Source organism: Hirundo rustica, chromosome 1 (assembly GCF_015227805.2).
Source record: "Hirundo rustica isolate bHirRus1 chromosome 1, bHirRus1.pri.v3, whole genome shotgun sequence".
Lineage (NCBI taxonomy): Eukaryota > Metazoa > Chordata > Aves > Passeriformes > Hirundinidae > Hirundo > Hirundo rustica.
The window spans coordinates 86,356,287-86,382,080 of record NC_053450.1 but is presented as its reverse complement, the minus strand read 5'-3'; the positions used below and the strand labels follow the sequence as shown (position 1 = coordinate 86,382,080).

Genomic DNA, 25,794 nt, shown 5'->3' with positions numbered 1-25,794 from the left:
CTGGAGTTTTCTTTTGTTTTATTGGTTCTTGATTTCGATTCCCTATTTGAGCTCTGTCTCCACGTGAAGTGTTCATTATTTATGTAAGGCAGCGCTGTTATTTCTTCAGGGTAAATGCTCATAGCCACTTGTAGCAGCCAAAGGACTGGGCCTGACAGAATTGATGCAGGAATACAGATTTCAGACTGGATTTGCCTTCTGCTATAGGTTCGCCATACTCTTTTGGGCCTTGTCACACCCAGCTTACTGCAAAGAGCACTGCTTCTCCAGTGTGTTATTGTAAGGTGTTCTATCTGAGCTGCTGCTCAGGGGCTGAAGTGAAATCCAGCTTGTTGGTTTACCTATACCACTTTGGAAAGAATGGGAATAGTACTTTGTTTCACTTTCTTTTTGCCCTGTGCCAGACAGAGCTGATAGACTGTGACAGTATTGAACAAACCCTGCAGAAGTGGGGAGGCAAGAAGCGTTCTTCCCAGTGTTGTGTTTGCAGTGCTAAGAGTGTTGAGCAAACATGCTTGCAGGGACTCCGCAGTTCGCAAGTACCTAAGCATAAACATATGGGGTTTTGCGTTGTTTTTCTGGGGGTTTTTTGTTTGTTTGTTTGGGGGGTTTTTTTTTGGGTGGGGGGGTGTTTGGTTGGTTGGTTGGTTGGTTGTGTTTTTTGGGTTTTTGGGGTTTTTTTTCCCCAGGCATTAAGTACTGCATAATTGAAACTTTGTTAAGTTGTTGAACCAATTTATGTATCCCTCTCAAAAGCAGGGGTCAAGCTTTCTTGGCGCAGGCAAACATTTTTATTTAATCCAAACAGTCTTTCCCGCTGTCAGCCAAATTGCCCATATCATTTCGTGTTCCATGCTGCCAATACATTATCCCTCCTTCATAGTATATATGATCTCATACTGTGTGTAACTCCAGGGTTTTTTCTGAAATATCAAACCAACCTGACCTGAAGGAAAAGCTATTTTCTTTTTGCTATATTGAGGCTTTCTATACATTTCCTGTATTAACTGATTCTATACTCCTAAGATTAAATCTGCCAGAAGAAAACAAATAGAGAATGAAAGGGAAGAATCATGAGAAGCTTATGGTAACAGCTAGGGCTAGGTGGACATCAGAGCATATCCACCCTTGCTGCACCAAGGCTACATTGGGGATATTTTTAATGGGTTGGTAGCTAATTTTAGCAGCACAGATCTTCAACTGAACCTTTTGCATGCGGTTCTTTCAGGCAGGTTTTGCAGCTTAGTAAAGCTGGTGACAGAGTAAATTAGTGTTAACCATAGCCAAGCCATTTTGAATGCTCTGACAGGTTTCTGTGTGTCACAAAGGGCAGAGCACTCAGTCACAAAGGTGTGACAGCTCCCGCAGAAGCAATGAGCATTTCTTCTAGCAGTATCCTTTCCCTGGTTTTGTAGTTTAAAAGCAGCTTTGTAACCTGCCTTCTGTGGCTGCATCAGGTGGGGACTTGCCTTGGAAAGTAAATATGCTGAATGAAGTCTTGCTGCATGTTTCTACCACACACCACAGTCAAAAACAGTACTCCAAATTTCCCAACTTTGCCTTAAATTTTCTGCATCTCTAAGCCAAGGTGCTTGTTGTTCCATTTAGCTTAACTTCCAAAAAAACCTGTTATTCTAAGAAAAATCAACTCATGTAGCCCTTTAAGTCACATTATATCCTCCTCCTTGCCCCTCTACTTTCTCCTTTTCCCTGTGTCTGCATCGCTTTTGAGCCTGTAGACCAGATTCAGTCACACAAAATCAAGCCAAAATCCTCAGGGTTTTTCCTCAGAGCAGAGGAGGGACCTGGCACGGTTCAGGCTTTGTTAGTGGCTCTGCTTACGGGAGGTTTCTTTGCTCAGCAGAAGCCATCCAGAGGCTTCTGGATGGACAGGACAAGAGAACCAGCACAGTTAGGAATATGATGCCTGCCTTCTTCTAAGCCCTCACTTGGAGTGAAAGCTGGGCTTACAGATGAGACAACATGGGCTGCCCCAAGTACCACATATACTGTGCTGAATCATGGATCCTTCCTGGGGATTTGGTCCAGCCTCCTTTATTTACAAGGCTCTCTGCCAGCAAGGCACCACAAACTTGGCATGCAGCTCCTCCTCATTACCTTGGCCTTCTTTCTGAAGCCAGGCTTGACAACTGGGGAAGTCAGAAGGAGAAATCAAAAAGGAGGTTCATCTGAAATTGGAGAGGTCAGGCGACTTACAGAGCAAGGTATGTTTGCCCAGCTTTGTGTTTTGTTTCAGGGCAATACCATCCCACCAAGTCCAGCACTTTTGACATTCAGCACCTTCAGTGGGCTCTCAGCTTCAGCTGAAGGGCAGGAGGAGACATTTGCATGTGCTTTCAAAGTAGCTAGGTAAATAAGTAAAAGCTCATAAGACATTTAAAAGCTTTGCTCACCATTGCCAAGTTTCCACATGTTTAGAACATTGAGTGCCCCTGTAAACAAGGTCCCAGCCCACGCCCTTCTCCTGTGTAGGTGGCCGCTGAGGTTTCACTTAGAACCCTGCACATGCCTGTGTGTAACCAAGGCAATGACTGACCTAATGACTCTCTGAACTAGACTCTGGTGATCAAGCCTTGTTACATGGCTGACAAGCCTGGGAAATGCTTGAGTGTCTCAGAGCTTCCTGGAGAAGCTGCTATGATGTGAAATATTTTCCACTCCTGGAGCTGAGGAGTCCCCTAAAGGCAAATGAATGAGAGAAGTAGCACAGCCTGGAGATGAAAGGAAGTGGCCTCTCCTTTAATGTTAAATAAGTAGGTGCAGAGCTCTGAGGCTGGTTGCTGTTCTGACTTGTTCACAGGAGACTGAAACCCATGCTGGGCAGGGCTTGGGGTACCTGGCTCTTATGAAGTCTTCTGGAGGTTTGGTGGGTGGTGCAGGTGGAGATAATCTCTTGGTCAGAGGTGGCTGGTGCCTGTTGAAAAAATGCATCCAAGCATGACAGTCACAGTGAGGTTTCTCCATCCTCCAAGCAAAGACCATTGTCTGGCAGCACTCCACAGTTTTCCAGCCTGAGCAGGCTGTTTGTGAGGGTTTGTAATCTTTGGACTTCCCCTTAAACAAGAGGATGAGAAGAATGAAGGATGTCACGATCATCAAACTGAGCTGAATTTGTGTGTGTGGCAGTAAGATCCTGTGTTGGGAAATGGCACGGATCTGCTTGGGGATGTATTTAAAGCGGGAGACTGTAGTGAACCCACATGCAAGTGAATCTAAATTTTATTTTGTGTATTTAAATACATTTGTCTAAGCTCTCTGACAAAAGTATAATTTGCTCTATAAATACATTTTACCTGTTAGCTTGGTTTTGCATGGTTTTATATGCATGCTGTTAGTTTTTGTGTCCAAGATATGGGCCTGCTGTTTTGGGGGGGGGTTTTTGTGTTGGTTTTTTTTTTTTTTTTTTTTTTTTCCTTTAATGCACATGTAAAGCTTCATACAGAGTTATACAGAGTTTTTTCTGAACATTGTCTTTCTTATATCTCTGAACATAAAATGTCAAAGCAGTAAAATAAACAGCCCCCCTCGTTCCCCTCTCCAAACTAATTGAGGGAGAGCTTTTCTCGTGGTAAAAAATTAAGAATTTACAGCAGTGGTCAGGCCTCCCCTCGCTACCCCATAGCTGCACAGCTCTTTTGTCTCAACAAAAATCACATCAGTAAAATATAGTTACAGTGGGCCAGAATATTAAAGCTGTGAGTTTATGATTCAGTAAATCTGGATTTAAGATGGCTTTTGTGGTATCAGAGGCACCCTGCAACCATGTGGGCTTGATAGGTTTATTCAGGACAGTTTCGCACTGACAAAAATCTCCTTTGCATGCAGTAGAACATATGAAGTCTATTTTAATTTTTTTAATATTCCGTCTCCTCTTCAGAAGATGATTTTGATCCATTCTCATCCGTCTACCATTGTGGCTCTACCTGTCAGATATTGCTGTCCTGCCTTGGACAATATTGTTCAGGCCTGTCCAGCACTGAATTTGGCTGGCTGTTGTAAGAGAACCCAGAGCAGTTTTGCATACCTGACTGTGATGCTGATGCTTTTTTAGTTTTGGGGGGGGTGGGTTTAACTTAGTGCTAAGACTAAGGCTTTGCTGGCTGTATGAGCGAGGTCTAAACCTGCACCTGATTGGTTTTTAACACGGCTGGTGATAACCATCAACATCTGAGTCAGAAAATCTTCTTTTGTCTGTAATGAAAGGATGGCCAGAGCAGTTTTAAAATGCAAAGGTCTTGAATGTTTTGTGTGTCAGCCAGAATTCAAGATGAAGTTGGTGGGAAAGGGAGGAAATGAAATAGGCAGAGTGTTTCATGTAATACCCGAAATTGCAGAGTGTCTGCTAGTCAGTGCATGAGGTGGTTCCTGTTCCTCTAAAGTCCCAGTTTTGGATCTTAAAGTAGACAAGGTATCTGGTATGCAGAAAGTCAAGGATTTGGCTATAGGTTTTATATTCTTACCTTCAGAGAAAGCAAGGCTGAAACTTTAAGGTAAAGTCAGAATTTCGTTATTTAAGATGCTTTTTGAGAGGAAGTAGTGGTCACTGGCTGGTAGTGATTCAAATGTGTTGACTTGTAATTAAATATGGTTGTCCCATTCATTTGGCGCTATTCCTGGAGAACTGGCTGGATGTGTACATGTGCTCACTGAAGTAGTTGTAAGGCTCAGCATACACTTGCTCAGATCCCTGATTAATGTGTTTGTTTTGTTTTGTTTTGTTTTTTTCCTTTGTGATCTTTGCCAAGATGAGCTGGGATGGAAAACGGAATTTAAAAGCACTTCGTTTAAGGACTAATTATTAGTGAAACAAAAGCTTGTTCAAATGATCTTGTCATTGAGCAAATAGAAGTTTACCAAAATATGGTTTTGCTCTTTCAAGTTAATATGTCATTAAACAAAGAAAGCATTGTGGTTTTTTGTTTCTGGTCATCATGTCCTTCAGAGTTTAGATAGAGTAGATAACATAGTGGGTACTGGAGGGAAGAGAAGCATAAGCTTTCCACATCCTGGAACTTCCCAATTTCCATAGCTTGCTCTTTCAGTGGCAAGTTCAAAGCCCACAGAAATACGATAATTTAAACAAACTTATATTTACAAACTGTGTTTTGGCCATTTGGGGAAAAGTTTACCCATCAGGAACTGAGTTAGACCTTCTGCAAACTCTTGTTTCAAAGCATTTGTCTGCGACTTTTGCAAGTTCAGTATCTGCCTTGCTTGACATCTTTGAGAAGCAAACCATTGTTTCCTTGAACGGTGTTTTGAATTAGTATAAATTTAATTATTTTAGAATTTATTTAATTTATGGTAAGGGTATTGTTTTTCAAATGTAGAATTTAAAGTATTTTATTTAGTCAAATAGAACTGATATAATCCCAGCTTTAAAAGTGCAGAAAAGTGTGGTTTGTATTCAAAGGGCTCTCCCTCACCCTCTAAACCCCCATCCACCCTAGCAGCTTGTGCCTTTGCTTGTTGACCCTTTCCTAAAATAAAAATCAGCCAGCTGTCATACCTGAGCTATCTCCAGATGAAAAGCCACACACCTGAATGAGTTTTTGGGAAAGGAAGACTCGTCCCACATAGCGCAGTGCAGCATTGGAGATAAAAAGTAAGTGTCAGGGGGTTATGTCTGAAGATAAGGTGAGGTTTTTCTTGGCTATCTGGTATCTCTGCAGTGCACTTAACTTGTCAGCAGGTTAAAACTGAAGCCTGTCATCACCTGCTGCTTGTGTAAGAAGGAGCATCGCTCACCCCATCTTGGGAATGCCCGGGTCACCTCAGGGTGCCGGAGGGCAACAACAAAAATGTCATTTGATGTATTTGACTTTCTAAATTTACCTTTGTACTTTATCTGACTCCTGTGGTGTGCGGTAGTTCTTCCATCAGGGAAGACTCTTTGAGTGGTGTTTGCAGGGGGATTGGCACAAATCCTCTGTCAGGAGTTTGGGAAGGTGAAAGGTCAGTGTTTATCTGTTTGGGTGGGTGTGGGCCCAGGGGGGAAAGGAGAAGCAGTGGTTTAAGAAGAAATTATAAGGATATTTTATTTTAAGCATTGAATTTCTCTGGGGGAAAAATCCCAGGTGCTCTCAGTCTTAAGTGTTGTTCCCATTCTCTAACTGTTCCTTGATTTTAAATTTTTAAGTTTTCTTTTGAGCTGTCTGAATGAAATTGCCAAGACAAAGGTCACCAGCTTACTTCAATGCACTTTAGGATTTCAGCAAGCTTTAGACCTGATTTAAAAGCATTTCTGTCAAAGTCTACCTTGAAGAGGCAATAGAATAGAAAATGTTCTCAGGTGCTGCTGCTCAACTTAGCCATAGCTATAAAATTGGTACAAAGGTTGGTAAGTCTGTGCTAGAAGCAAGGAATGTCTGGGGTGTTTGGTATCTGGCTGTGAGAAGGGGTTGAGTGCCAGGCTGCTTGGGATGCAGTTCTTCTGGAAGAGAGGACCAGGATCTCTCTTTGCTCGCTCCAGATCTCTACTCAGTGCAGAGACCCAATTTGCTGCCTGGTTTTGGAAATAAGCAGGACTGCACCAATGAAATGGGCAAATTTTGTATTTTGATAGTATTTCCAAGGAAGAGAAATGTCTTTATTCCTTCACTTGTGTACCTTGATTTTCCAGGCATCCTCCATCTTTTTTCCTGAGAAAGAGATTACTCTTTTCAAAATTCTCACTTTAGTCACTTGCATCTGTGTGCTTATGATATGTAAGAGAGGAAGATGTTACCCTTTGAAAAAGCTATCCCAGAGGGGAGACTGGCCTTTCTCAAAGAGGCATCTGATGGTGGCTGCTGAAACATTTGAAATGCATGCAATGGCAAGGCTAGATTTGGGGAAAAAAAACATCATCCAACATCTAACACAGAAGCAAATAGGAAGAGGTAAAGAGGGCAGGTCAGGCTGCTTGTTTTGGGGGATATTTATTAAGACTCAGATTTATGCCTTTGGATTAGGAGCAGATTTGGCCCACAACACTAAGTCTGTAACACCACAGATTGGTACGCCTTTGTTTTCTAATATAAGATGCAGAAGTCTGCTGTGTTGCCAGCATTGTAAATGTGCTAAGAAATTATTTCTTTATTGCCTCTCCTTATTTCGTTCCAAAGATGTTAAGCCCCTTAATGTCCCAGGCTGTTACGTTCACTCCAACAGACGTTTGCATTTGGAGCACTTTGTAGCGAACTTCTCATGGGGAATGCAGTCACAGAGAACTTAATTTTTTCAGCCGTGGCTTTGCTTTTTTTCTAATCCTATATAAAGTGCATTAGATCTTGGGCTTTGGATCTTCATACCCTTCAGTGGGTAACTTATTATAGGGATCATTTAGTTCAAGGAGTAGTATGTGTGGGAAATGCTGGTAATATTAGACTTCTGTGATTTCTTTTATGCAGTGCTTCATTGTGCAGTGCTTCATCTAAAAAATCTGTAACACTTGCAGACATTGCTGGTTATCTTAAGGCATTATGGAAACCAGACCTCATCCAGCCCATCTCATCTACATTTACACATGTATTTGGGAATTCGGTGCTTTGGTTGCCCACCTGACAAGGAATGTGGGGAGGATCATATTTCATGAACATAAGTGTCTCCTCTGCTCTGCCTGTGGCTCTTTGGTGACAATCCTCATTCCCCAGGGCTGCACAACCAGTAGTCTTTCTGACATTACAGCTTGCTGTTGAGACAGTAGTGACACGTGGCATGGCAGGGTCTTTTGTTTTTCTCTTTATATTTAGAGAAGGTGCCTCTGGTTGCTGCCACCCCTGCTCTCCCCGTTTCATCTCCTGCTCCCACTCTTGCTATGTTCCCTGTTCCCCACATGGCCTCCGTCATCGCCCCGGTGTCAAAGCAGCCCCAAGATCTGGGGTACGGATGAGAGCCCTGAGCGGGTTTGCATCTGTGCAAATGTCCAAAAACTGCCGTGAGAGAGGGATGCTGCTCATTGCACCATGGCTATGCATTCTTCCAGGCAACCTGTGGCCAGATCTAGCGTGCACAAGGTGTTCTCAGATATATGCATTTGCAGAAAGATCTGCCACCCCCTTGCTGGAGACTGCCCGCTCCTGCTCTTACTTATCACTGCTTAAAGCATGCAATAGTTTTGTGTTTGTTTTCATTTAAAAAAAGACAGCAACAAAACCAAACAAATAAAAACCCTTCTTTAATGACAAAATAATTTTCAGCTCTCACTGAAAAAAAAAAAAAAAAAATTCAGAAGAGGGGAGAAGTTCTCTTAAGTGGAAGAACTGTGGTCCATTCTCCAGAAAAGGAGATCAAATAGTACAAGTGTCCCAGCAGCAAACAGCACCCTGTTAATCACACCCCAGAGAATTTTGCAGTTAGCTGATTTCAGATATGTTTTTAATTAATACAGTATCTTAGTTCTGTTGAATTCAGAATGAAATCATGTCCCAAATATTGTTTGTTGCTCTCAACTTCTAACCATCTAAATTTTAGAAAACTTGATTCAGGGGTTGTGGAGCCCAGCTTGTTAATCTTCAGGAGACTGGATATTTTTAGTTAACCTGGTGTTTGGAGACTGCAATATAAGTCAGCTGCATTCTGATGCTTACTGATACTGAAGCAGGTGTAGTTTCCCCTTCTTCTGAAGTGTTATAAATCCACTAGCCAGTTGTATTTGCCCTACTTGAGTCAGAAAAGTCAGGATGTGAAGATGAAATACTCTTCCCTCAGCCTGCCACCTTTCTGGCAAGATGTGAAAGAGAAACCCAGACTGCTTCATAGTGAAGGCATGTTACAAACCACATTCATACCTAGGTAAATTCACCATCTCATTTCAGAGCGAGGATTTTTTTTTATTATTTTTTTTTATTATTATTATTATTTTTAAAATTTGCTGCTTTTCTGAGCTGGGAAGAAAGCATTGCAGGGGATTTGTGCAAAGCTGCTCTACTCTGTCCCAGGAGCTGGCAGCCCCTAAGCAAATAGGAAGAGACTGATGCATATTTTGAGAGTCAGTTGTTTTTGTGTTAGGCTCCATTGGTGATACAAGGTAGGTAGTGGAAGTGTGGATAAATATTAACTGACTGCATATGCTGTAGCACATGGTCGTTGAGTGGTTTATGTGTAAAACCATGACAGGAAGAGGCTGGAATGGAGACACTTTCACCTGTTTGATGTGAAATACCTGGTGGTGAGAGATATAATCAAGAAAAATGTATTCTTGGGGTTAGTGTACTCATTTTAATTAAGCCTTGTCTGTTGCACTTGGTGATGCCCGCAGTGGTACAAATGTCTGTTTGGCTCCTTTAATGTCCAGCAAGTTTTGTTAAAGCAGAAATAGTGTGGTCAGTCACTAAGTGGAAGCACAGCTGAAGAGCTGGGTCCAGGCTAACTTGTTTCACAGGCTGCAGGAGTGGTTTTAATGTAAGACTTCTGCTGGGCATACTTTCATTAGCTGAAAATGTTTGCAGATGCTGTGATCATATGGGTCTTTTCATATCAAAAATCACACCCAATGTTATTTTTCTGGAGCTCATACTGATGTTGGCCAGTTACGTGTCTTGTTGCCTCATGTTTTGTGTCTGTCATAAAAAAAAATTAAATCCGATACCTTTATAATTACAAATTCCTCTCTGTCTCTGAATTGTGCCTTCTTTGAATGTTTCTAGGAGGTTAGTGAATAATTGACTACTGAGTAAAAGGGAAGATTCTTTTAACAGGCAATTGAATCTGGAGTGATGTATGAAAATTAACAGTTAAGCTTAGAGCTTTAAATGTGATATAAATATTTTTAATATTTAGACATGAAGATGTCCTTATTATCAACAATTTCCAAGACTGATATTTATTTTGCATGTCTCTCAATGAATTCAGTTTCCCAAAAAATGAAGTTTAGAGTTTGGATGTTTAGAACCTCTACTTGAATGCAAGGACCCTTGTTACATTATTTTTGATTAGCTGAAGGAGAGCAAGTCCGGGTTTTAGGTTGCTTTTTGCCCTCCTCAACATTTTTTCCCTCTTTGTTATGCTTGTGCAGGTATTTGTTCAAATTGAAAAGTCAGCTCTGAGTCTTTGTACCTTCTAGAAAGGAAGAGTGTACAATGGTTTTTAAAACAGAAGATATTTTACATCTGTTGCTTTTATAGTTGGTCTTATATGTTAGCTACTGATAAGCCAGTAATAAATCAGTGCAAGCCCTGCACGCCTACACTTTTCCTTCTTTGAACACAGCTTGGATATTTTTTGCTCCCCGCTCTCCTCTGTGTGCTGAACTGCACGGGGAGTTTTCCTGTGTTGCAGAAGGATTTGGAAATGAAGTTGTCGCCACGCTTCAGATCTTAACCTTCCTTGCTGTTTGCAGATGATTCTTTGCCAGTCAGCTGGGTCAATATGAAAACCAAACTATGCTGCCTAAAACCTATCAGTGTCTCCAATTTCTCCTGTCTGGAGTTCCAAAATTGGCTATAGATTGAGTTCCCTCAGGGGGAAGAAGGCCACAAGTGACAAGGCTCAGCCATCTCCAGCCTGCCATTTTTGTTTACCAGTGTTTGTCTTCTCCTTTTAGGCGCTTGCATATTGCTTTCTGCTGGTCATGAGTGAATATGTTAACGTGGTTAAGTTGTCCCTGGGTGATGGTGGTGGTGTTATTATATGGATGTGTTGTTCTCAATTCCACACCTTCTAAAAAAATTAGTATTTTCTTTCTGCTGTGATTTTTCTTTATGTGATTGTGCAGAAGCGTTGCTGGTGACACCAGGACAGCGATGGAGATGGCAGCCTGACAATAAGCTCAGAAATTGTGTCTTTCAAATCCTCAGCCTTTCTGCATCCATTTGTTTCCATTTTAACAGTGGTCTGCCTTTTTGTTGACTTTATTTTAATCAAATGCCTGTGAATACAAGGCTGTGTTGTGGAGGTGTTATTTATAGTCCTACAACATCAGGTGCAAAGTGATCTGAGCAACAGCTTCTGGTCAGGTTAAAAGGAAAACCACCTCAGGATGGAGGTTATAGAAATTATTTAACTGTGTAGACAAAGGTGCAGGTGTGTGATGTCTGGATTTTGGGCTGAGAGAAACTCATCACTCGTAGCGAAACTGTTGGAGGCTGGTTGTGTGTTGTTGGAGCACTCATCCTCGTATTTACTGGCAATTTACCCTTGGGCAGTGAATGCTGGAAAACACAAGCAGGGGTGAGGGCAGGGGAGTGAGCTTTACTATATGACAGCACATCTCAGTGCCCCGGAAGCTGCGAGCTTCTAGCTGGAGCATGAAACTGAGGGAAAAAGCTAATTAGCTGCTTTGAAATTTTTTTCTTCATGAAAAGGTCACTTTTTATATCACCATCACTGCACTGGTTCTGCACAATGGGTGCAAGAAGCAGAGGGAGCAATATACCCCATTAGCTGCTCTGGGATACGGTGGTACCTGTGCCCTCTCCCAGCACTGTGCTGAGGTTGTGTACAAAGCTGGGCAGGTTCTGTATGGTTTGGGCTGCTCCCACATTTGTGATTTCTGATGCAGATGTCTGGCACCTTACTCAACTGGAGCAAGTCAGGGTGTTATGTCACCCAGCCTCTGTGAATGCCTGACATTTCCTCTCCTTTGGGCAGGAGCTGGAAAGGAAGTTGGCTTATTTAGAAAAGAGGTGGTTTTTTTGTTTACTTCTGTCTATTCATACTCTTGGTAGAAAAGACATTCCTACTTCCTTGTGAAACATCTGGCTGAATTATAAATATGAGAAAGTGGCTGAAGAAATGGCTTAACTGAATTGTTATTTAGTTTTTAATTTTGTAGCTCTGATTTCTAAATTCTGTATTTCATTGTGGCATAGCTATATATAGGCTCAGGTTGCTGCTAAAATAAGCAAATAGTGATAATAACAGAAGGCCCCATTCTTAAAAACCTGAGCTTAAATTTGGTGTTCTGCATTGAGGCAGGCAGTGCTGAAGGAAGGTGCTTCCCCTCAGCACAGCCCTCAGGAGTCGCCTGGAGCAGACCAAGTGCTCAGTGGTTCCAGCCTGAATTCCAAGTGTTCCAGTTCCTCCAGCTCTGGCCCTATTTTTAGACGAGAAATTGGTCATTAAAACTTCCCTGTGTCCAGGAATGTCATGCAGGTGGACAGGGATGTGTAAAGAGACCTGCTTACTGTCCAGTGCCAGACAGCCTTGGGCAGAGAAAACCTCAACTTTCTCTAAGGGTCTGGAGAAATTCTGATTTTGATTAGAATTAGAAACATCACTCAGCAAGACAGGGGAGCAGTTTTTTCTTCTCTGCTTCTGTAAACATATACAAATGCAAGTGAATGTTAATTTTAATTTTTCAAATTATGTGTCCACAGACTTTGTTTCAACAAAAACAGATCTTTCAGATTTAGTTATGCTTACTTCCCACATAACCCAGAATACCTTTTGGATATAATTCTTTAGTTGGTAACTTGGTAAAATCTGGATATGAGGTACAAGGTGGTTTTTCTAATTGGACTGTGTCACTTGTTAGCTAGGTTTGTAGAGAGGAATCAGTCCCTCCTTGTTCCCACAAGTGTTTGAGAAAATGGTTTGTGGTGTGAATGATCTGGCAAAGGGCTCTGCCCTTCTTTCCTGGGGTCTGCTTTGCCCTTGAGCCCTGTGCCTGGTGCTGCTCCGGAGTCTTGGAGTGTGTTTTGTGTTCTGTTGGATGTGTGGTTACCTGATCTGGGAAACAGCCAAGCCCCTGAGACACTCCTGTGTCACTTATGCCAGGAGGAACACATGCCCACAGTGTGCTCAGGTTTGCTGTTTTCCTGCAGGTACAGGGACCTGCCCTGGGAGGTGGTGGTGTCTGAGCCCTGCATGGGGTGCTGAGGATCCACTGTCACACCAGGAAAGACAGGATCAGCCACAAAGGCTCTTTTTCCTTCCATCTCTCAGCATTTTTCTCATGGATAGGAATTCTCATTCTCATAATTTACCCCATTCCTTTATGTGGTTGAATACAGTTAGGAAGCAAACCGGTGTTTGAGTTGAAAACTCTTTCTTAGTTCCTGTGCTTTTCCAGTTCAACCCTTTTTTATCCCCTTGCTGGCTCTGCAAGAAGACACAAAGGAAAATTTGGGAACAGTAACTGAATAATTTCTGTTGTGTGAAGCAGTGGAATGATTTAGTCAAAGCTGAGTGTGGGAAGGAAATCTGATATGATGAGCCAGGGGCAATCCTGTTAATTATCTCTCTCCCCCCTCCCATGACCACAATACTCTTTCTGTCATTCTTTCTCACTCTCCCATCTTCTATGTATTTTTCTCCTGCTACAAAAGGGTGGTAAATACAGGAGGTTTTTTTGAAGTACCTGAAACTGTTCCCTGAGAAGGATGATCTAACGCCGGCACACGATGCAACCCTTGCATAGGAAACAGCACGTACGCCTCATGTTGCCATGTATGTACCGTAAGCAATCTAAGTATTGACACAATACAAATAACGTACAAACAAAAATACAAATAACGGAGAAACCGCTTGCAGTGGGCGTTTGTCTTCAAAGGCAGTAGCAGAACTTGCTGCAGAGGGAACTCCCTAAGATCCTCTGACCTCAGGAGTACAGCTTGACTGAACCTGGCAAGGTGAAGTGTGCACCGGGCTCTGCTGGGTGGTCTCCTTGACAGCATTACCTCTACCCACAGCTCTTATCTTTGTCTTTGGACTGTGACAGGTACAGCGAAGCACCACTTCACAGGAGCTTGCATTGGAAACAGAAAACCACATAGAGAAATAGGTACTGCTAAGGGAAGGTTAGCAGTAATTCTTTTCTCAAGGTGTGGGTATGGGCATGGGCATGTATCTTCGCCGCAGCTGTAGCTGTGGTGTGTACAAAGTCTACTGCTGTTGTAATTGAAACAAGTGAAAATCGCTTTCATGAATTGCAGCTGGATTCTCTCCAAGGAGCTTGGTTTCCTTTTAATGTTGGGTTATTAATTAGCTCAGCAATTCATTCTAGTTTTATTTGGAGCAACTCAGCAAGTGTTGTCATATTTGAACTCTTCTGTAAGTGGCAGGAGTTTTCTTGAAAGAGGTCTTTCACCACAGAAAAGCAAACATACCCATGGGAGGATGGCTTCTACTCAGGAAGATCCATCTATTCCCAGCCTGCTTGCCAGCTTCCATGGAAGGAAGATGTGAAGAAACATGGTCTTTATCTTTTCCAAAGTTATTGCAAAGCAATAGGAGGCTTTCCATCCATTCAGCAGAAACATTTATCTCTTACCCCAGTTTTAACAGGATATATTATTATTTGAAACTGATGAAGCTGCATATTCGTCTTGGCTGTGAGAAACTCTTGAATAAACTCACACATTTCTCAGGGTCGATTCTGGATAAACTTTGAATCCCAGTGGATGTTTCTGGGTGGTCTGGTTTGATGTTGCACAGACATCCTTAGCACAGCAATTGACATGGAAATATGAGATGCTGGAGGCATTGTAATGCCAATTCCCTTTTTATTGTTCTTCACTGTCTAATAAGGTTTTACCAAATCAAAGAATTCTGGTACTTAACAGGAAAAAAGCTTTCACAGGTGTGATTTGCAAAGATAGCAAGGAAGAAATTTAAGGTATATTTAAGGTATATTTAAGCTTTAGCAATTATGAGGTCACTTTATGTTGTATGTGACAACAGCATGTGAGGAATGTTCCACTGTGCTCAACTCGGTGTGTCTGCACCTGCAGGTGTTAGCCTGCTGAGTTACCCTTGGCTGGAAACATATGTGCTTGGAGAGGGCTGGAAAGGGAATGCTCTTTCCCTGACAGGTTCTGTGCACTGTCCCTGAGCCCTTTGGATTACTCTCTTTGCTGCAGAACTGCCTACAAACCAGCCACAAGCAAACCCCACCGTAGAGAGCACTCTGTGTGGAAAGTGTTCTCTGCAGCATAGAAATGATGCCTTTAACATAAGGAATAAAAGCCTGTAACCAAATGCTTACTTGATTTTGAATGAAAAATAGAATTTTTATTGCTTCAGGAAGCAGGTTTTTTCCCAAGGTTGGATGTCATATAATTTTTTTGTTTTAAAATCAATTGACCAAAAGGAAATCCTCACTGGTCTTTCCTCTTTTTGCCCTAGAATATATATTTTTTTCTTTCCTTGTGAGAATCTTATTGGAAAATAAAAGCCCATTGGGAAATCGAAGAGGAAATGCAGTATCTGTACTACTTCTAACTGTGCACTGATTGCTTTTATATCAGTAGAAGTTTTCTCATCATCTATGCATTACCACTGTTAGGAAAATTAATCCACAAACACCAGAGGTTTATGTCCAAGAAGGAGACAGAGGAGTCCTTTTACTTTATTCAAATAAAGGGAGAGGCCATGGGACATTTCAGAGGATGCAGCCTCCTTTCTATCCTAATTTCCTGGCCACATTTCCCTCTCTCTTTCCCCATTGGCTGAAGTACTTGAGAGGTACAGACTTCCCGAAATGCCTAAGACCTAAGATTCCCCTTTTAATGCATACCCCCCCCCCTAATTTTTAATTCTTATGGAATTTATGGGTTTTCCCCATTGTTACTTTCATCTTTCGGTATCCAATTTCATTTATAAACAAACATGCATTTTACAAGCAAACATTTATAAACCTACGGTTTGTTTGTAAAGGCCAATATCTTTTTTTTCCCATTCATCAATCAGCAGAATCCTTCCCATTGTTTCTCTTCTCTCTCAGTGCTAGCTTTATCTACCAGTAGACCCAGGACTTGTGTGTAAAGACAAATCTTATCATTCCTCTCACCACAGCCTCATTTTTCTTTTTGTATCCTCATGGGCTTAAAATTAGAGGCGAACTGACCAGGGGCTGTCCTGCTTGTTCTTATTCAGGCACAGTGGTTGTGTGCAGTGTTTGGCATGGTTCTCTCCTGTTGGGTGGGTGTCCCAATTCTGCCTGCCTGTCTTTGCCCACACCTGTGTCAGGGTTAATGCTGAGCCCTGGAGACAGAATTATTAGTGCTAAAGTCGCCCCTTAGTCTGAGTGGCGCCTCCTCCTTTGGTGAATGCATGCGTTGCTTAAAGCGCCCAAAGTATAGCAGCTCATGGGCTCTGCACTTCGCCTTTCACAGTGTTCATTAAATATCTATCCAGAGTGTGTGGCATAAATCTTTAAAAAACGAGGGTGCCCTGGGGGCCAAATATGTGACAGGCTTTCACAGAGAGGCTCACTAATTGCCTTTGATAAAGTCGCCTGCACTCCTGCTGGCCCCCGGTGCGCGCTTTCGGCCAGCGCTGCGGAGTTCCGGGCTCTCTCCGACGTGGTGATGCCACCTGAGCAATTCGGGTCCCCTGAGATGGGGTGGGTTATTCAGGGCATCACCCTAATTTCCACTGATTGCTTCTGACACACAGGGGGATCAGGGGAGGAAAAGGAGCTAGAGGCTTTGGCCTTTACAGCTATGTTGGTGTGTGTATAAACGCATATCCATAAATATGTGTGTATGTTTTTATATATGCACATGTGCGGGGGGTTAAAATTGTATTTATGAGAGTCTGATAAACAGCACCCAATATTTGCTCACACCCTGTGTATGTAAGCCCAAGCAGGGCTTGTTATGAAGTTGGCACGTGTGAAAGGAGCAGTGTGCCTCTGGATGTGAGATGCTTCAGACAAGCTGTCTCCTTTTGATCTGAGGGAGCGGGGGCAGGGCAGGCAAAGCTTTATTATGACCTAATAAGTACTAAGTAAATTTCTTGGTCTTCTATTTAGTTTTCTTCCATGCTTGTCTTTTCTGTTTGATAAGCTAGTCTGCAACTAACTCAAGTCTCCCGTGTCAAATTCTTGTTAGTAATCTGCGATTCTGCTGACAATGTGCTCAAATCCAGGGCTCAGTGCATCTCTTCACTCATCCAACAGCATAATGGCAAAAAAAATCCTCCTTGGAGGAGCACCTCAAGTGGGATCAATGCTTGCAGAGAGAGGAGCTGCCTTGCTGTCTCAGTGAGCTGGGAAGAGTTTTATAAATGTGAAACAAGGTGTTAGGCTGTTCTTTGTTTGTTCTTGCTTCTTTGAGGACCACCATCCATCTGGGGGTTGCAAACTGAGCTTTTAAAACAGCTGCTGATGGAATATTGTTTCTCAGTTGGTAAATTAGGAGATGTGCAGACTTCCAGCTATTGAATTTCTTCTCTGTTTTTATTTTAAGTAGCTACAATATTGTTAAAAATTCACTAACAAATACAGATGCAGAATCCTTTCAACTAAAGCATCAAAGAAAATGAGCTCCTGTGTTACATCTCACATCAGTTTTTGTTTCAGCTCCTCTCATACACTCCTGTCAAAAAGATGTCAGTAATGATTTAGATCCTGCTAAGAGAAAAGGCACCAGCTGTTGTGAACAGCAGAGGTGTTAGGTTTGCAAAGCATTGTTGTGACCAATTGTGCATTTCCTTTAGAGAAAGCCACCTTTTTGGATCAAGAAATAGTAACGTATATTTCTGTGCAATATTAGTTTTTTGCAAAAATGAACAAATATTTTTATGGGTTTGGAGAGTATGTTAGGAGGGGTAGGAAATTTTAGACTGGAGGTGGATGAGAATTTTTGCTATAGGTGGCAATTATCATATATAAAAACGTATGCCATGGTAAAGCTTTTCCATCACTTTTAAATTGCATTTAAATTAAGTCATCTTTATACTGAAATTGGCGTGTTCTCTATCTACCCATTCCTCGTGGTCTTTGTCACTGCTTTTTAGGTTTCCAGGGACATTGTCCTTGTGTTGCTTCATAATGCTGTTATTCACGTACAGGAACTGTCACCACAAGTCAGTGCTGGCAGAGATGCTGCTGCAGCTCTCCTCTGGAAGTAGGAGAGATGGCAACTGCGGTACCTCAGATGAGGTTTAACATTTCTTTGGGCTTATTACTTTGTGAATGGCAGGCAGCGTGGTGTGTTAAAGGTTTCTTATGCGGTCAGCTGTCTGTTTTGTAAGATGTTGTTTGTCTTGTGTAATGTAAAACTTGGCAAATACAGATGCCATGGGATGAAGGGAGGAATGGCACGTGCTTCTTTCTCTGCCACTGATGCTGCTTGGCAGACTGCTTGCATCTGGGATGTGGTTGCAGACGTCTCTGCATCCCACACGCTGGTCAGGCAGCTTCTGCTCAGGGCCTCCTGTCCCTGGGGGAGCCGAGGTCAACCTTGCCCTGCCCTTGTGCATACACATTGTCCCTGGGAAGTCCACAGCTCCTGCAGCCCAGTTAATGAGGACTGAGTGAACACCCTGCACTGAATCCAACCTGGCTCCGTGCTTGTGGTCCAAACCCTCTACCTGTGGGTAGCTACAGACTGTCTGCAACTCAGAGGAGAGCTCCTCCTAAAATACTCTGACACAGCTGAGCCGTACCAGGCGTGAAATAGAGAGGGTGTGTTACTCATTTGTGCCTTACAGGAGCAAGTCATGCATGTGGAAAGTAAAGAGACGGAAGGTTGCACCTTGTGTTTTAGCTGGATTTTGCATGAGAGATGTAGCTACATCTACTTTTTTTATGCTTCTCTGTGAGGCTCCATGCTGTATCTAAAGGGTATTTTGCCTGGCTTCAGTTCTGGCACTGTCCTGGTCTTTGTACACCAAATGATCATCTGATCTAGTTTCGATAAGAAAGAAATCTGTTCTGATTAGATATTTCCCTATCAAGATAGCTCCATCCAGTTGATCCAGGCTACCTTTTGAGATCAGAAATTAAGTGTGCTGCTGCACATCTGGTGAGGTGTCATGCTGGCTGCCTGCCCTGGTGCCAGCCTGACAGCTCTGCTTATGTCAGTGCTCAGGGGACTGGTTTGACACATATGAAATGTGTTAATTAAATGGTGGGCTAGCATGTGTTTAAAAGAACTCTCACCAGATTGATGATGTGTAGAAAAGTACCTTTGAAGGAGCACGTGTGTCACTTCACGGGTGTATTTTAGAGTAACTTCTGTCCTGATGTGCTGTTGGAGGAAAATAATACCATTACTCGGCTGTTGGAAGTTCAGTCTATTACTGTTCTCTTTTCTTGGCAGTGGATTGGATTTCTCCAGAGAGGAAATTAGATTTTTCCTTCCCTTTCACTCTGTCTCTGTCCTGTGTTTACAACAATTGGTGGTTGTCTGTGCACTGCAGTGTGTGTGATAACCTTTACTTCCATGAGTTACTTCATTTGCTGTTCCCTAATAAACTGTATTTGAACGTGATGCTTCTTTCCTTCTGGTGACAGCAAAGGCAATCAAGATTATGTGGTCCTTGTCTAAATTCATGCAGAAGTGAGCCATTTCAGCCAGGACTGAATCAGAAGTGTGTGTAGCCCGTGGGTAGGGCTTGTAAGTCTTAGAAGATTGTGTCTAGTAACCAAGGGGAAATTTGTGTATGTAAGCAGATTTTATTTTCCCGTCCCCCTAGCAGCCAGCTGCAAACTTGTCTGGGAGTTACTGATAGTTTTTGCTGCAACTTTATCTGGTCAGATAGCCAAAAGCTTGCTTGAGGGCTGTGTTATTCTAGGAGTATCCAGTGAGATGATTTGTTTACAGCAGAGGGCAAATCCCACAGAGAGTGTCAGAGGAAGACAAGGTCCCAGAGGTTTGAGAGAGCTTGGTGGGAATTAGGAAACACAGCGGCAGCAGGGACGGGGTCATCTCCCAGCAGTCTTCAAGATCACTGTGGCAGAGGTGCCAGAGCTCATGGTGCCAAAAGGGTGACCTCAGGGAGCACAAAGGTGGTGGGATGTGCTGGAGGTGCTGAACAGCTTGGGAAACTAAATACTCTTAGAGATTTTTTTTCTTTCCTTTTGTGCTCTGATGAAAAGCAGAGTCCAAGTGCAAAGTTCTTTCCCAAGGTCACATCCTGCGCTTGAGTTTTGGCTGAGCAGAGCAGCTGCTGGGGCTGAGGCGAACACAGCCTTGGTGCTGTAGGCTGTTACTGCCACTAGGAATTTCTCGTGTCGCACATTTTACACCTAAAGCTATGTTGCCAGAGAATTCTTCTCAAATTATGACTATTTTTCATCTGAGTCTAATTTTTTTCCTCCCTTTTGAAGCAGAGGAACATCTCAGAGGAGTGCTTAGATGGAAGGAATTAGGAGTATTGGGTATGCAGTAATATGGGTGAAATTGACAGAAACTGGGGGATTTTGTTTGTTTGTTTGTTTTTTATATAATGTGCAACTGTGAGTGTGAATCAGACTCTGTCTCCTTGGGGATTTTTTTCAGTGTGAATGCTGTTGGCCAGACTTCAGGTGCTTTGTCTTGGCCATTTTCTCCAAGGGATACTCCTATGTAATTACAATCTTGGTGACTCACAGATGGAAACTGAGCAGGGAGAGAACACTGGGGAGGCACAAAAGGCTTTTACCTTGTGGTTTCAGATGGATCTAAAACTTGGGCTGCAGAACAAGAATTTCTTTAGGTTTTGGGTCTGGAGATGGGCAAGTGAACGCTACCGAGTTGTTCAAGCTGTGCAATGTAGCCTCTTTTTCCTCTTGATATTCTGTTTGCAAATGACTTAACTTCTTTATTTTTTTTTTAAATAGGAGTATTTGCCTTTCATCCTTGTGCAAATGTTCTGAGAATAAATGTCAGCCTTTTAAGACAAACGAGAGGGTCCTGAACTCAGAAACAGATTGTTACCAGTGTGCATGTGTGAGATCAAGTGAGAAAGGAGGGGAAGGATGCGGCTCTTAGTCCCTCCGTGGTAGTGACAGCTTGCCCGGTGGGGTTTGGAGGAGTTGCGCTATTCAGGCCCGTGTGCTGTGGCTACATGAGCTGATGGTAACCTCGTAATTCTGCAGTTCCTCCCGGTCTCCTGTCTGTATGTTCATAGAGTGCTTCTTCCAGAGCTGCAGGTGGAGAGGATGGGAGAGAAAAATCAGTTGAAAAGGGGAGAGGACAGCATTTCAGATGTCAGGCTGTGTCATACTTAACATGATTTTATCTCACTTCCCCATCTTTTCAGAAGAGGTTGCCTGAAAAACTGTTGTAAAGAATACCAGCCCAATTTGTCCATCCCAGTCCGGGGAGAGAAGCTGTTAGCAAAGACAAATTGCCCTTTCTGATGTAAAATCCTTGTACCTCTTGTCACCAGTGCCCGTTGCGTTAGCCTTGGTTAACCCGTTGTTTGACCTGTGGTTTTACCGCGCCTCCCTCTGCCGATGCCAGGGCAGTGGCCTCCTGCACACGGCAGTGGCGCTGAGCCCCCGGGGCGCCGCAGAGGTTCTTCAGCCGCTCCCTCGCTCGCACCCCAGCGAGCCCGAGCGCTCCTGAGCATAGCGTGCCCGGCCCCAGGAGCCGGCATTTCCCAGCCAGAGGTGCCATATGCTGCGCAAGGAGCCTCGTGTTCAGTGCCTTGTGCCTGGGGTGCCTGCGCGGCCCAGCTCCGGATCACACCCGCGGTAAGACGGCTGCCCTCGGGCCGGGCTGTGCTTGCGGCAGTTTTGCCTTAGGGGTTGTCTGCGTCCCGCTTGTTTGTCCGCTGCTGCTGGGCGCCTATTGACTGTGAGAGAGTGTGTCCCGTGTGTCCTGAGCGTGCCTGATTTCACTGCCCCAGTGCTGCAGGGCGGATTTGCACGCAGGTTTCAACTTGCCCACAGAATCATTTGCCTGGGACTTAGGGAAATTAGGTCTCTGAGTTGGATCTGCTGCTCTGAGCTGCATAGCGTAGAAATGCTGGGCAAGGAAGCAACATCCTTCACATACACGTCTCCTTGCCCACGCAAAATTTTCCAAGTAGAGCAAATGGATGTATCTGGAAGTTTTTGGTATTAAGGATAATTTCCGTGATTAGTGTGTATGACCGGGGTTTGCTCCATGCTCCACAAAGTAATTGAGATGGAAGCTTTTTCACTGATTTGGGGAGCTGGAGCTTGCTTACTCGATTTGCCGTGAGTGGGTAAAGCTCATCTCGGTCTTGTAGTGGTTTTGTCTGAGTCGGTAGCTTTGTCACGTGAACTGGGTGGAAATTGTTGGAGCCGCAGAGGCCTTGTGCCTGAGTGTATCGAGGCCCCGGTGTGAGCATCAGCTGGGCGCCTTTCCTGCTGCTGGGGCAAGGCTGCTGCAGAGGGTGGCTTTGCTGCAGGGGTGTGAAAGGGTTGACTGATAGATGCTTGCTAAAAACTGCGGTGCTGAATCTTTTATCATATGAAATTGAAGCCAGATATGTTGGAAAGTCATATTAGAGGCTGCCCTAATATGTAAAAGATTTCAACAGAGATGTGGTATTTCATATGCTGCTGGTGTTGCTTGAAAGTCACGCTCACCCAGCTACAGGGATTATTTTTTTGTCGTCTCCAGCTTTTTTAGAGGAAAGGGCAGAAACTGATCATATGCATGTGATAATCCAGAGAAGAAAATAGATGCTAAGCACTCTCTGAAGCTATTCCCTTTCTATACAATGAATAACTGCTGCGTGTGGAGTTTCTTACTGTGCAGCAGCGACTTAATAAAATATATTTTATTATTTGATCGCCTCTTCTTGACTTTATATGCAAGTTGATATCTCAGTTATTTTTATTTTTACCTGATACTAACTTGAGCAATGCAATTAAAATGCCAAAGCCTTACATATCTAATGCAGACTTCCTGTTTCTATAGCAACAAAACTCGACCTTGTACTTAATGAAGGAATATTGGAGTGTGAGCAACTGTGACTTTAAGGATTAGAAAAACAAACAGAAGCACTTTATATCTGGAGATTAGAGAAATAAAACGGAAGTGACCTCTTTGCATAGAAAAAAAGTTTCCTAGGATTGGGATACTTCATTAGTATGAATGAAACCATATTAATGTAATAAGGAGCTCTGTGTTTTAATCTTGTTTACCAAATTAAAATGTAAAAGCCTTTTATAGCATGTGAGAGTCTTTGAGGGCTTTTTCTCCCCCTTTCCTTTCCAAAGCTGCTGTGTTTGTGGTTAGGCTAATGAAAATTTGGGCTGCCTGACAACAGATACATTTTCCTTTTGTACTGGCAAAAATCCATTGTTAGTTTTTGTATTGGCTGAGAAGAAAGGGAGCAAAACGTGTGGTGTTTAATCCTACATTTGATCTACAAGCTAGTTCCCGGTCAGTTAGTTTAAATCTGTGTTACAGTGATAAATGCAAACTGCAGGTTAGAGAGTGAATGAAGAAGCAGCTGTCATCTCTTCCTATTTTCGTACATCTTTTCAGTTAAATTTTTAATAACCATTAAATTCTAATTTAAAACCACCATAGGAAATGCCCCATAGAAAAGCAACAATGCTGACAGCAACGTATCACGAATGTTTGCAGGCCTCTTTCTGGATCAGTGTTCCAATAACATTTGTGGCAGGTTCATTGAGCTCTAAAGTGTTAGTCTGTTCAAGTGCATGTGGGCAAATGGGAAATATGAAATAGAGGCTTCTATTGCAATCTTACTGGTGAAAAAATTTTCAGAACCCAGTCCAATTTTTGTGTTTGCTATTTCTTCTGTGACTTTCTAAAATTTTGTTGTTAGGCTGTGATTCTGATAAATTCGTCCTCTGATGGAATAAAGATAGCTGGAATTCAGGGTTTAAGGAAACATTTGATCTGGTGAACTGGGTTTTGTCTGCTCAATTGTCACAAGACAGCTGAGGCAACCAAAGATGCCAGTGATGGTGGTAAATCACCCCACAGCAAAAGGAAGGATGGGGAGGGCAGGATAAGACTGATGGGAGGTTGGCTTGTTTGAAAGTTGATCAAGATAAGCTATTGGGAAAAGCAAACCCAGAAACAACACACTCAGCAAAATCCAGCTTGGAAATTGGCTGAGTCGGAGCATATTAAGCTGTGGGCAGGTGGCACCCTGTTTGAGCTGGGAGCCTGCATCCTGCTGAGAGCTGTGCTCTTCCACCTCCCAGCAAACTGTTTGGAAAGGCAGGTGGTGTTTCTGAGAAGTGTGAAAAGGCATGACCCAAGATCTTTGGCTTGCGTTTAACTATACATTCGCCTTTAAAAATAAGCACCTTATTATTTGGTATTATTTGGTAAAATGCTTCTCTAGGCAGAAGCTGAAGGAAATCTGGCAATGAGGAAGTTGCAATGTTGGCACCACAGACACCTGTTAATGGGTTTCTCTAGAGCCTAAATATGGGAGCAGGCAAAATTTATTTGATTCTGCATAGCTTTAACCAAAGATCCTGAAGGACATGAACTCCCTCAAAGTTTCCTAGAGATGCTCTGTAGGGTGTCTTTGCTGGAGGGGGCTGATTGTCTGTGTGCTCTGTGTTTCAGGGATAGAGCTCTGTCCTCCCGGGCACCGGTTCATGATCACCATGGTGGCGAGCTTCATCGAGATGGCGGGGCAGTTCCTCATGCCAGGGCTGGCTGCCCTCTGCAGGGACTGGCAGGTCCTCCAGGCAGTCATCATCTGCCCCTTCCTGCTGATGCTGTTTTACTGGGTGTAAGTATTCCTTCCTCCTGCCAACGAGCTCCTGATGGTGGGGCTTGGGAGATGCTCCACTGTTCGGCGGTGTGTGTGCTTCACAATACCTATGAGCCTTTCTCTTTGTTCTTCCCTTTGCCATGTGCAAAGGCTTGACTTTGAAATAGGAAAGAATAGCTTCATAATCTGCTGTAGCACGCACATATACTACACCCTGTGACACGGTGGGCACTTGGGAGGTAATCCCCTTTCACTGAGGTGAAACTGTACTTTGTTATTATTCTGGCTGTCCCTTCCCTTTAAAAGACTAAAATAGTTCTTGAGAGAATGCATCCCAGCCTAGCTGTTGTCAGATCGTGACTGCATGGCTATATTTTCCCTTAAGATCTGTGTTGTGGTTCTGGACTGACACTCCTGGTTTCTTTGATCCAAGAAAAGTTACAAATAACATCTGTCAGCCCTGGAACAAGCACACTTGGATGTTTTGTGTGCGTGAGGTAGTCAGCCCTGAACTAGACTTGGTTTTGCCCAAATTAGCACATGCTATGCTGAAGTCTGGGTGGCTGGTCTGTCCAGGCAGTGGCTCGGGATTGTTCCTACAAGGAATTCCCCACTCCCGACCAGTCCCGCTCCTCTCTGTCTGTGGCACTGTGGTGTTGGTGTGGCTGTCCTGAGAAGAGTAGGATGGCTTTCACCTTGGGGTTAGTGCCAGGTCCAGCCCCACCATGACTTTATAAACATTCCAAAAAATCTGTCTTTGTTGCTCTGTCTTAATAGTGACACGCAGTGGCGGCATAAGACAGCAGAGGCTTATGAGAGCAGTGTTGTAGAAAACCATGACAATAAGAAAACTAACAAATCTAAAATATTTTGTTATTGTACACTGAGAAGAATGAGGAGAAAGGCCACTACTCTGTGCAGGAAGGACCAAGCTTGTTATGCACCATGGCAAGCTAGGCTGCTAGTTGTAATGCGCGACAAGTTACAACATGTAAAAACTTGTTACAGTATGTAACAGTTGCATTTTTGTATTAATTTCTTACAGAGCCCTCCTATGTTGACGGTGGTAACCCCCAGTGGGGACTTCACTGCTTATTCCCAAGGTAGACATGCCTCAGCATGGGCAAAACAGGCACTCAGGAGAGTTACCAGTCCCATGCAAAATAGTGGAGGCGGAGGCGCTACCCCTGTGTTCCAACATACAACATTTAAATAGCCTCATCTTGACAGTGTTAGTCTTGATAAATAATGAAGGGTGCTTTTGTTCGTCCATGATGCTGTTCTTCCCTTCCTTACCTGCTGTATATTATACATGTGCTGGCCTGCTCCAAAGCTGCATGTAGCAATAACTGAAACACCTGATGTTCACCACTGGATAAAACACTGTCTCAAACAGTATATTTACAGACATTTGTGTCCAGAAGGATGGTATGGAGATGCCTAATTAGCATGGGT

At 43.2% G+C, this 25,794-nt stretch overlaps 1 protein-coding gene across 6 annotated transcripts in view; it reads left to right on the top strand.

The window, feature by feature from the left end:
- The window catches only part of SLC22A23 (solute carrier family 22 member 23), a 110,095-nt gene that overhangs the window by 50,616 nt on the left and 33,685 nt on the right, over positions 1-25,794 (top strand). For all 6 annotated transcript variants that reach the window (XM_040090525.2, XM_040090357.2, XM_040090442.2 and 3 more), the window contains one exon: positions 24,189-24,357. In XM_040090525.2, the coding sequence (XP_039946459.1) occupies positions 24,189-24,357 (169 nt within the window). The remainder of the gene's footprint in view (positions 1-24,188; positions 24,358-25,794) is intronic.